General features: G+C 35.0%; 1 protein-coding gene and 1 non-coding gene across 2 annotated transcripts; one reads left to right on the top strand and one right to left on the bottom strand.

Moving 5' to 3' along the window:
- Positions 1–2,031: 2,031 nt before the first annotated feature.
- Positions 2,032–3,437, top strand: LOC126695213 (cytochrome b561 and DOMON domain-containing protein At2g04850). The gene has a single exon (XM_050391880.1). It carries the CDS (start codon positions 2,145–2,147, stop codon positions 3,342–3,344), a length of 1,200 nt encoding a protein of 399 aa, XP_050247837.1. The 5' UTR covers positions 2,032–2,144; the 3' UTR covers positions 3,345–3,437.
- A 621-nt stretch (positions 3,438–4,058) lies between these two features.
- TRNAL-CAG (transfer RNA leucine (anticodon CAG)) lies at positions 4,059–4,139 on the bottom strand. Its single transcript has one exon. It is a non-coding gene; the product is annotated as a tRNA-Leu (tRNA).
- Between the last annotated feature and the right edge of the window lie 8,840 nt (positions 4,140–12,979).

Raw genomic sequence — 12,979 nt, 5'->3', positions numbered from 1 at the left:
AGATGGATTTGTCAAAATTTACATTTTAAAAAAAAAAAAAAAATATATATATATATATATATATATACATTTATATATATAAAAGAAGAGTTTGTAACCATTGGTTTGTAGGCCAACTTAGTTCGTTATTTTATGAAAGTCTTTTAGGAGCACTCCGCCTTTTGGATTAAAAAAAAAAATCCAATAAACTATTTGCACCCTCGACTATTTCACACATTGATGTGAGCATAGTTGTTTGTATTGTACAATACACAATACATATCATGTATTGTGCGATACATATTGTATCGCGCGTAAAAAATTTCTTATCATATCAATGTATTGTAAGTGCTCATGAATTGTATCATATTGTAAAATCGTCTGTATTGTACGATACATAGATAAAAAACAACTACCAAACACACTCTAAGAGTTTCAATTCATATCACTTGGGTTTACTATTAAATCCTAACCAAAAACCTTAGTGTAGCAAAAACAAGTCTACCATAGCTCTTCCCACAAACCTCGACAGCCACCACAATCTCCAATGGCTTCCAAGTGGATAGAAACCACAAATAGGGTATTCTACTCTTTGTTCGTAGGCTAGGACTCAGAGCTCATGTGATGGAACCTTGAGATTTGAGAGTGCTAATGAGAGTGCTAATGGCTTCCAAGTGGATAGAAACCACAAATAGGGTATTCTACTCTTTGTTCGTAGGCTAGGACTCAGAGCTCATGTGATGGAACCTTGAGATTTGAGAGTGCTAATGAGAGTGCTAATGAGAGTGTGTGTGGTTCTTTATTTTCTAAATGAAACGTATATTCGGAGAGCTTTACACACTTAGGGATTATGTATGCCTATATAGTTGCACACCAAAAAACCCTAATGTCATTAAGACACATTTTATACTTGCAGTCTTAAACTATAATTATTCATGTACAGTAACAACTTAAAAATGTTATTTTTATTACTATAAAATAAAATTAAAAGAAAAGAAAAAGCCCATCTTGATAAGCGCATAGAACATATGAAGAGGTTAATATATATTAACGAAATTATAAGCAAGCTGAAGAATATAAATATATTCTAGATCATTCTAAAAAGTATTTTTTGCCAAAACAAATTAACGCAACTCCCCTCTGTTCTAGCTGATGTAGTGCGAAGAAATTTTACGTAATTAATTCTTCTCTAACTATAGATTATACACACTTTGAGAATTACCTTTCATTGCATATATCATTTGAGCCAACGCTGGCACAACTAATTTATTTAAAAGCGTTTTGAACATCTTTCCTCAACCTGGATCAATATAAAACCCATTATTTAATTTAAATAATAAGATAAAACATATAAATTAATCAATTTGTAAGTTGTAACCAAAATATGTTGGTTACATGTGATCATTGTTCCTTCAAAAATAATTAGAGTTGGGCATCCCTTGGCACCCATTCAGTGCTCCAATAAAGGTTTATTATTATATCACTATAACTAAGACGAGCTTAAAACAAATTTATCATAAAATGATTAGACTTCAGCTGAGGTTAAAACAGGCATACAAATTAACTGCAACAAGAAGTTAATTACCATGAAAATTATAAGATAAGGAAATATTAGTAAGTACAAGTTAAGCAGTGTGCGGTAATTGGTAAGAGTTCCTAACTGGGCATCTATCACTGCAAATGTTCATAGACATAATCCCATTGGTGAGAGCTACCCCCACTATAGAATCAAGACTTGCACTATTTTACTCACCATCGGTAACTTAGCTTCAAAGCGAAGCACAATATATTGAGAATCTTCCACTACCCATTTTAGCCAACAAGAATATAGAAAGTTACATCTCTTTAGTCTTTAATAAGCAGGAGCGCAAAGGACAAACCCATGTATAATCACATCATTGTATAACCACATTATGTACCCACTACTTAAAATCGATTACAACACAAAACTTTCATTCCTATTTCCACCAAACAAACACTAAGTACTGCCTTTACTTCAAAGATAAGCACACACTTTATTCTCATAAAATGCATAATAGCCATAATGACCCATCACTCTCCTTCCCTCACAAAAATATCATTACCAAACTCATAAATGTTAACAAAAGCAACCCACCCCATTCAAGCCACTTCTACTCCTCACTACTCTTCTAGCTACAATCACCATGGTTTTCTTCCTCTTCCTCCTCCTCCTATCCTCTAATCTTCATGTTGCATTTTCTGCCCATTGCACCACCACCACTGCCACCAAAACGTTCCAAAAATGCACGACACTCCCTACCCACCAAGCCTCTATAGCATGGACCTTCCACCCCCACAATGCCACTTTAGACCTTGTTTTCTTTGGTACCTTCATTTCACCCTCAGGCTGGGTTGGATGGGGCATCAATCCTAGTTCCCCTGAGATGACCGGAACCCGTGCCTTAATCGCCTTTCCAGACCCAAATTCCGGCCAAATTGTCCTACTGCCATACATCCTAGACCCAACTGTAAAGCTCCAAAAGAACCCACTCCTTTCTCGGCCCCTTGACATCCACCTCCTCTCTTCCTCTGCCACCTTATATGGTGGCAAAATGGCCACAGTTCACAATGGTGCCACAATCCAAATCTATGCCACATTCAAACTTGTACCAAATAAAACAAAGATCAACCATGTGTGGAACCGTGGACTCTATGTCCAAGGCTACTCACCAACCATTCATCCCACTACCTCTAACGACCTTTCCTCCTTTGCCACTATAGATGTCCTCTCAGGCTCAGCTACTGCCCAACATGACAACATCAAAACACTCAAAACCGCGCATGGTATCATAAATGCAATCTCATGGGGCCTTATATTGCCTATTGGAGCCGTGACAGCACGCTACCTTAGGCACATTCAGGCACTAGGCCCTGCATGGTTTTATGCTCATGCAGGCATGCAATTGTTTGCATTTTTCCTAGGAACTGTTGGATTTGCAATTGGAATTAGGCTTGGGGAGCTGTCACCTGGTGTGGAATATGGACTTCACAGGAAACTTGGGTTTGCAGCATTTTGCTTAGGAGCGCTACAAACACTTGCACTATTGTTTAGGCCTAAAACTACAAACAAGTTTAGGAAGTATTGGAAATCTTACCACCATTTTGTTGGGTATTCTTGTGTGATTCTTGGGGTTGTGAATGTTTTTCAAGGATTTGAAGTAATGGGAGCAGGCAGGTCTTATGCTAAGTTAGGCTACTGTTTGGGCCTCTCTACCTTGCTTGGTGTGTGTATAGCTTTGGAGGTAAATTCTTGGGTCATTTTCTGTAGGAAATCGAAGGAAGAGAAGCTGAGGAGAGAAGGACTAATTGGGGGATCTGATAAAGGGAGTGGAATCCACAGTTGAGATTACAGGTTAAAACAATATTGTTTCTTAGTGTTGCAATATTGCCCATGTTTATCCAAATTTATTCAATACAGAGTTGGAATTCTTGTTAAATTGCAAATTTATACTGTCACCTAGCAGATTTGGTAATTTGGGAATTGCTGTAGAATTTTAATAGTAAAATGATATTTTAACAAATTAATTAAATGGTAAGTTGGAAAATTTAATAAAAAGATATTGGAGTTTAATCAATGTGATAAATGAGGAGTTAGTGTGTTATCAAATTTGGAATTCCATATTAATAAAAAGTGAGACTCAGAGTATATATTAATTTATGAGCACGAAGATATATATATTGGATTTAAATGTAATAATGTACAAGAAAATGAGTCAATCAAAGAGAAAGCTAAAAGGAGATGATATTTCTCATGTGAGTCAGTCCAAGTCCAATTGTGTTGTTGATATTCTTCAAATAAATTTATTGTAAAATTTTTATTCTGTTTCTTTTGTATATTGCACCAACAGGAATGTATGAACTTCTTTATGATTTCAAAATTTTCTTCTTTTGCTTATAAAGTTGCGGTGGGATTTCTCACAAACAAAACAAGATTGGTCCCAATTCATGATTATCTTCTTCTATAATAATCGCCTTGATTCGAAGATAAAAACTATCAAAGCGATGTTGGTTTAAACAAAACAATATTTTGTTTCTAATACTAGTAATAAAAATACAGATGTCAAGAATGGGATTCGAACCCATGCCCTTTCGGACCAGTACCTGAAACTGGCGCCTTAGACCAACTCGGCCATCTTGACTTTGTTGAAGCTTGGGTCAAATAAATAATTAATCTATACAATAATAGATAGCAACATAAAGAACAGAGGAAGAGATTAACAAATGTTGGGTATCAATATCTAAATTGTTATCTGAAGGCATATAAAGCTTTGTCTGAAATATCTCTACTCATTAATTCTTCAATCGCTATAAAGAAAATTTATTGTCTAATTAATTGGCTACGTACCCCCTACCAATATGGGCTTAGCCTTAGCCGTGGACAAAACTTCACCATATGTCTATTGGCTGCTGCAACTGTCTTCTAGTAATCCATCCATTTTTTTCTCCTTTTTCCTTCCTTCCTTACTTAACAAACAAAAATGCCTCACCTTACTTCCAAGCCTCTAGGTGAATGGAATAATTTATAATTATCGTTTTCCAAACCATATTAACTATTTTTTTTTTTTTGAGAGTTTCAAACATCCATTCCTGATGATAGCTTTTTATCATCAAACTAAAATACCAATTGATTTTTGATGTAAGCAGAGATTGAATTTCAGATCTTTTATTCAACTATCAGAAACTTTACCAGTTAACTGTATACCACCAAACCATACTAACTATTGAACTGTTAAAGAAGTTATATAATGGTTCACCCGTTCCACATTGGAATCATTAATTCAACCATTAGCTTCTTCTTCTTCTTTTTTTCTTTTTTTTATTTTTTATTTTTACAATCCAACCATTAGATTAATAATTAGTAATTATATATATATATATATATGTAGTATTTGATCAAATTAACATAATATTAACACACCTAACCTTGCAGTTCAATATTTTTCTAAAAAATTGTTGCTTTTTTGTGCTTCAATAATTTTTTTTTTTTTTCCATTTGTAAATCTATCATTTCCTTTGTACTTATTTATAATTTCATACAATTCACCCATTTGATGATTCAACCTTTGATTCAATATGGTTCTAATAATAACTAGGCGAAACTATATTATTAGTTCTTAAAGTTTACCTTATGTGCATAATTGGTCCTTCAAGTTTTCAAAATAAACAATACAAGTCCTTTGGTTAACTTCTGTTAGTGGTGTTACTTACGTAGCTAACGGAATAATGACTTGGCATTTTTTAAAAAGATTTGAAATTTCTTTTTATTAAAAACTTACAAAATTAAATTTACAAACTAGACCCATTCCAATTCATATCTTTATCCTAACCCGATACCAAAAAAAAAAAAAAAAACTCCATTTGCAATCTGATTCATTCATCAGTACAATATTTACAGTCACCAGCAGCAACAGTAGTAGCCTCTGTGCTCTCTTGTTCTCTTGTAGCTCCAGTGCATGTTCACGACCTACTTGCAGTTCACCCATGGTGGTTGACGTTTTTCATTGTATGGATTTAAAAGCAATTTCAACGTAATAAAATAACTCAATTCACACGATTCTTAACATCTTGAGCCGCATTAGATAATTACAAAAAATTAAGAAAAAGATTATTCATCAAACAAAGCTTAAAACAATAAAAATAAAAATAAAAAACTTATTTCCCAATAGCCAAATACCCAAAACCCAAATTCTTAATTCTTTATTTCCCCTCACTTTCCGAGCAACCAAACAGAAAAACAAAAAAATAAAATACAAAGATCTACTCCCAACCCAATCCCCAAATCCAAACACCACAAATCAAAAACACAAATTCATAATCACAATTATACCTTTTGTATAACAATACTCACATGCAACGATCTGAGAAGCTCAAGAATATCTCCGAGACCTCTTTCACAATACTCGCATGCGACGATCTGAGAAGCTCGCAGATATCTTCGAGCTTGTACACTAGAGTCACTATGTCCTCGTCTGACGTGGCACCATCAATCATTCTAGACCTCCAGTACCTTGTCCTCGAGCCGAACGTTGACCCGCCATGGGTGAAGTGCAGGTAGGCCTTGAACATGCACCGGAGCTAGCTACAAGAGTACAAGAGAGCGCAGAAGCTGCTACTGTTGCTGCTGGTGACTGTAAATATTGTATTGATGAATAAATCATATTGCAAATGGACATTTTTTTTTTTTTTTTTTCTCTAGTTTCTTTCTTATATGTAAATTTAATTTTTGTAAGTTTTTAATAAAAATAAATTCCACATCATTTTAAAAAATGCTAGGTCATTATTCCGTTAATCACGTAAGCAACACCACTAACGGAAGTTAACCGAAAAACTTATATTGCTCATCTTGAAAACTTGAAGGACCAATTGTGCTCACTTGAAACTTGAGGGACCAATTGCACACATAAGATAAATTTCAGGAACTAATAATATAGTTTCGCCTAATAACTTTAGTAAATACCCCTAAAGTTAGTCATAATCTATCTAAAAATATAAGATTGTGCTTACCAATATGGTTTTGTTATTTTTCTAAAGTTAGCCATAATCTCTCCAAAAATATAAGAATGTGCTTACTAATATAGTCAATTTATTTTTTCTATTATTATCTTTAAGGAGTGTGAAAATGTGTCTTTGTTTCGTCTACGGTTGGAATCTTGATTTGACTTTAGGTCAAGGTTAAGATAGAAGATAGTAAGCACTTGCAGTTTGTAGTCAAGGATGGTAATGGCAATGGGTCAGGTTTAATGGGTTGTTCAATCCAACCCGACCTTAATAATAAGGGTTTGAGATTGTTTTAATGGTTTTGGGGTGGATTTGAGCTCATATATTTAAACTAGCTTGCAAGTTTGGGAAAGATTTAGATTTTATGCAATGGCCCATGAGTACCTAAACCCAACTAAATTATGTTTTTAAAATACTAAAATACCTTTATTATTATATTCTCTTCACAAAAAATAAAATAGCATTTTTATAAATAAAAATAACTAAATAAGTATGTGCCTCTTTCTCTTTTAAAATATGATTTACTTTTTTATAAAATTACGTAGGGCATGATTGGTAAACCATAATAAAATAGATATTCTTATAGTTTATTTATTTTATAGTTTAGTTATGTTTTTATTACAATAAATAATTAATCCTTATGAATAGATATTCTTTAAAGAATAATGCTAGAGATACAAACTATTTTACAAAAAAAATTTACAAACTATTGATGTAGTGAGTGATTTTTTTTTTTTTTTGGTAAAAAGGAATTGCATTAACAAAACTAAACAGACAAAGTCTCAGCAGGGCAACGCCTGCTTAAGTACAACCCAGTAAGATCATAGTTAAAAATAGCTAGCAAATCCACAGGCGGATTTTCAAACAGTATAAAATCAGCATTTTGCTTAGCTCCCTTTCTAGCAAGATGGTTAGCAACTTTGTTCGCTTCACGATAACAATGTTTAAATTGAATCTGCGGGATCTGGGATGCCAACTTTCTGCAATCATCCAACAAAGGGGAGACGAGAGAGTTTGATTGGGTGGGATTTACAAGAATGTCTATAATAGCTTTTGCATCCAGCTAGAAAGGGAGCTAAGCAAAATGCTAATTTTATACTGTTTGAAAATCCGCTTGTGGATTTGCTAATAAGAGCTTGCCACATCAACATTTTGTAAAAATGTTGTAAAATAGTTTATGTCTGTAGCGTTACTCTTCTTTAAAATGAGGAATAATTATTCCTCTCTAAAAGGATTGTAATAGTTATTCCTTAGTAAATGTAATAATTTCTAATCTAATATATTTCTAAATAAACAATCTTTCCATATGTACATAGCAATTATGAAAATAAAAAATTATCAAAAAATAACTCATCTCTCTCTCAATTTAAAAAATATTATTTTCTACAAAATATAATAGTATAAGTAAGATATTTCCTAAAATATATCTTAAGTTTTATTCTAATATTACAACTCAAAACTAAACTTATGAATAAATTTAGTTATTCTAGTACAACAAATTTATTTTCCGTAATAAAGATTATATTCCTGTCGTAATCTACATTTAGTGTATCAAACGTGGCCTTACTAAGTTCTTAAATTTTATTAATTAATATTATCGATGTTTAATTTTGGGTTAATCCACCCATTTGTTTGGACTTATGGCAAGATAAACAGGCGGGTTTAGGAACAAGTTAAGTTTTTCATATATAAATAAGATATGTTTATGATACATTTCCCAATATTTAATAGAGTTTGGTAGGTAAAATATTTCGTAGGTTTGATTTTGGAAAATTTTTGTGTCCCAAAACCCGATGTCATTACTACTTGGCGTGTTTCAAACAAAATCTTTTCTTTGTTTTGAGTAATTCTTAGATTTTCATAGAACACGTAGAATGGTACTCTCTCCTCTCACATCCATGGTAGGTTCTACTCATTAAATTCATGGTGAGACCTACCATGAATGTGAGAGGATGGAGTATATTTTTTTGTATTCTAGGAGTACCTAAGAATTTTCCCTTTATTTTAGCTAAAGTTAGAATCTTGAGCATGGGTATTTGGTCCATTACTTTTGGATTTTTGGGTTCTAAATTCATTTTAAGTTATGCTACAGTCACAAACTATTTTACTATATTTTTACAAACTATTGTTGTGGCCAACTTTTTATTGGTTTTTATTTGGGCCCACAACTAACATCTTTTTTTCATTTACCAATAACTACTCACCACGTTAGCAATTTGTAAAATTTTTTGTAAAAAAGAATGTTTTTTTAGCATTTTCCATGCATTTTACTTAACAGTTATAATGGATTGCAACATAAGCTTGTAGGTACAAACTTAAAAAATTAAAAAGTCTTGGGTAGCATTGGTTTTGTTTAAATACCAATTATATGCATTCCCTTTGTTTTTGAATCAAAGTGAACTTGCTATCAAAGCAGAGACGGAACTACACGTTGGTTGGGGGGGGGTCATGGCCCCCTCCCCCAGATTTTGAAAAAATAACAAGTAGTATACACACAAAAATTCTAAATTTTGAACCTAAATTGTATATACTTGTCCTCCCCCCCTTCCCCCCCCCCCCCCCGAAAAAATATTTTTACAAATTGACCCATGAAGTTTCCCAAATTGTTTTAATCAAACCATCCCTTTGCTGTATTGCCCCAAAAAATCAAGAAAATCCATTATACAAACCAACAAAATAATTCTTAAACCCGGATAATTAGAAACCAACAAGAATATTACAAATGACAAATCCTTAGCAAAATAATCCTTTAGGGCACCACCACCACCATCATCTTCTTCTCTGGCTGGCTGCATCTTTGCTTGCTTTCTTCTTCTTCTAATTTTTTTCTACCTTCACAACCTTCAAACTTCAATGCACGCCTTCTATCTCTTTTGCAAAATGATGATTGACAAAAGCACCTTGGAGATTGTGGCAATGATGGCTACAACTCATTATGGTTCTTATGGCCAACATAAAGCCACATGCACTTTTTTTTTTTGGTGGTCTGATCTTTTTTTTTTTCTTTTTTCTTTTTTTGATGAAAAGGAGATAAATTTAAACTAAACAAGAACATGAATATTAGGGCAAAGCCTATTTAGGTACATCCCATGGAGGTCATCCTAAAAAACAAAAAGCAAGTCCATAGGCAGATTGTCATAAATAACAAAATCTAAATTGTGGCTAGATCTTATCCTGGCAAGTTTGTTAGCACAACGATTCGCTTCACGGTGGCAATGACTAAACCAAACCTGAGGAAGATTGGAAATCAGTTGCCTACAATCATCCAAGATAAGAGACACAGTGTTATTTACATAATTAGGATTGGCTATGACATCTATAATAGCTTTTGCATCCAGTTCAATCTCAACACAATCAAAGTTACAATTGCTGCAAACAAAAAGGCCATTTTTGAGACCCTAGAGCTTAGCAATAAAGCTATTGGTGATCCTAATTTTTCTAGCATACCCTTTAACCTAGTGACCATGCTCATCTCTGATAATACCTCCACAACCAGCTAACCCCAGGTTACCAATAGAGGACCCATCAATGTTCAGTTTTTTCCACCCTGCTTGGGGTTTTTCCCATCGAATTTGCCTCAGGACTAACCGATTAACACTTTTGGGTGAGGATGCATAAAAAAGATATTCTGCAACTCGATTCTTAGTTTCTGTTGCTAGGCTTAGGTTTTGGCTTTTCCCTTTAATGACCACTTGGTTCCCATTCTTCCAAATAATCCAAATAGCGAAAAGAAGGACAAATTTCCAAGGAGAGTTTTGAGGGAAGAGACATTTTGCTGCTTTCCCATTAGATTCTAGCCAATCTTGGAGATCCCTAGTCCAAAAATAGGGATCTGTCCATTTTAATCCCTAACTAGATCCAAACAGGTTTAATTTTTTCACAATCATGGAAGGCATGAAGGGACAATTCAGTCTCCCTATTGCATAAGGGACAATTTATTTCTTCTAGAACTCCCCTTCTCCCAAAGCATTCCCTAACTCCAATGCTATTGTGAGCACACATCCAGGTGAAAGTTTGGATTCTTGGCAAAATGTCAAATTTCCAAATTCAGCTTGCCGAGAAGGTTGCCTTTGAGTCGTCCCTAATGGCCATCCTGTAGGCACACTTGAGATCAAAGTTTCCTTGAGGATATCCTGACCAAGCTAGCGTGTCTTCAACTCTTGAAACCAAAGCATTGGGGTAGCTTGGATTATAAGTTTGATTTTTTTGGGGAAGATCGAAGCCTAGCTAATTCCAATCCCAACCATTATCTTGAAGAACATCTAGGACCTTCAACTGAGATGCTTCTCGAGAGAGAGGACTGTGAATAATTTGCCACACCACTCCATGATTTATCCAGGGGTCAAACCAGAAGTTAAGATTGTTATTTCTTTCCACTACCTATTTAATACCTTTGTTAAAAATTTTCATTCCTTTCTTCATCGCAAACCACATTTGAGAGTAAGGGAACCTGTTAGCATTGCTTAAGTTCATCCTGCGGTTAGTACAATATTTTGACCTTAAAACCTGCGCCTAAAGAGATTCCTTTTCTACATGAAATCTCCAATTTAGTTTTAAGAGAAGGGCAATATTTCTACCCCTTGTTGCTTGTAATCCCAAGACTCCTTTTTTTGGTTTGACTACCTTCTGCCAGCCAACCCAATGAATCTTCTTTACTGACTCCGTAGTGCCCCAAAGAAAATTTCTATTGACCCGATCCTTTCCTTCAAGTATTCTCCTAGGGAGATAGGAGCATTGCATGACATAAGACAGAATGGTTGATGAAAGGCCTGAATTAGATCGCCCTTCCTACCAGCGACAGCAGGTTGGCTTTCCATCATGCAAGTTTTTGCTTTACTCTATCCAGAATAAAGTTAAAGTCTTATGGAGAGATGTCAGGTTGTTTAATGGGAATGCCAAGATAACTTCCTAACCACGGTGTGGAAGCAAACCCAAGAATATCATATAGGGATTCCCTTGTATCTCTATCCACGTTCTGGGAAAAATAAATTCTAGATTTTGCAGATGAACAGAATCGAGGTGGATACCGATGAAACATAACTCATAATAAGATCTATAAGGTCCCTTAGAAGATTAATCCTCCAAAGCATGTCCCTGATGAAACTCCACTCAAGTTTATCATATGCTTTCTCCAAGTCGATTTTAATTGCCATATAACCCACCTTTCCCTTCTTTCTAGTAATGAAATGGATAAGTTCTTGCATGATTATGGCGTTATCAATTCCTTTCCGCACCGACACAAAAGCCGTTTAAAGAGGGGATATAAGTTTCCCCAGATGAGGCCTAAGTCTAGCTACTATGATTTTTGTTACCACCTTATAAACTATATTACATAAACTGATCGGGCGGTAATTTCCAAGAGTCTCAGGCCCCTAAACTTTCGGAATAAGGGCAACAAGGATCTAGTTGAGGTAATTAGGGATTTTTATTTCCATGAATATTCTTTTAACTTCCTCCACTACAAAATCTCCCACTATTGGCCAAAATCTTTGGAAATAGCCCACATGCAAACCATCTGAACTTGGAGCTTTAAAAGCTTTTAGCGACCAAAGGGTCGTTCTAATCTCTTCCACTGATACTTGACCTCCTATACTCTCTTTTTCTTCCTCATTTAGCCAAGCTTGCCATTGGGAGTAAGAAGGCATAACTCTGGAAGAAGAGGTAAGGGAAGAAGTATAAATGTCCCTAAACCCATTCCTGATAAAATCTGGGATTTCATGTTCCTCTTGGATCCATCCCTTAACAGAGCTTTTTTATGGCTAGGATTTGGTTCCTCTTCCCCCTGACTAACATAGACACATGATTGAATGTCGTATTCTGGTCTCCCTGAATCATCCAATTTACTCGGGACTTAAGGGCCCATAAATCCTCCTCTTGCCCAATGATCACATCTAGCTCGCGACGGAGCTCATTTTCAATATTGAGGAGGAAAGTCAAAGGTCTGATAGTAGTAGCATGTTGGATCCCATTCAGCCTAGCCATAACTTTCTTTTTCTTAGCAAAAATGTTTCCAAAGTGAGATTTATTCCAGAGGGAGGCTTCCTTCTGAAACTTATCAATGGCGTCACGAAGCAATAGGGCTTGATTCCAAGAATTAGCCACCACCTCGAGAAAGGTCTGATTAGAGAGCCAAAATTTCTGGAATTTAAAAGGCTTTACCCGAAACGAAGGGGCTCTAGACTGCATTTCAAGAAGCACTGGGCAGTGGTCTGAGTGACATTTGGTAAGATGAGTTACTCTTGCTTCCGGCTAAAGCAAACACGAGCTTGGATTGACAAAAAAATCTATCAATTCTTTCTTCGATTAGACCCTGAACTTCTCTTCGAATGGTCCAAGTGAAACGCGGTCCCGAAAACCCCAAATCAATCATATTACATTTATCCAAGCACTTTTTCAGAAGTAAGGACCTATTCACACTCACAGGTCTGCCTCTAAACTTATCCTCGCCAATTAGGGATTCGTAAAAATCACCCATTATAAC

This window comes from Quercus robur, chromosome 8 (assembly GCF_932294415.1).
Source record: "Quercus robur chromosome 8, dhQueRobu3.1, whole genome shotgun sequence".
In the NCBI taxonomy this organism is placed as follows: Eukaryota; Viridiplantae; Streptophyta; class Magnoliopsida; order Fagales; family Fagaceae; genus Quercus; species Quercus robur.
The sequence above is the reverse complement of the archived record's forward strand: the minus strand, read 5'-3'. Positions and strand labels throughout refer to the sequence as shown.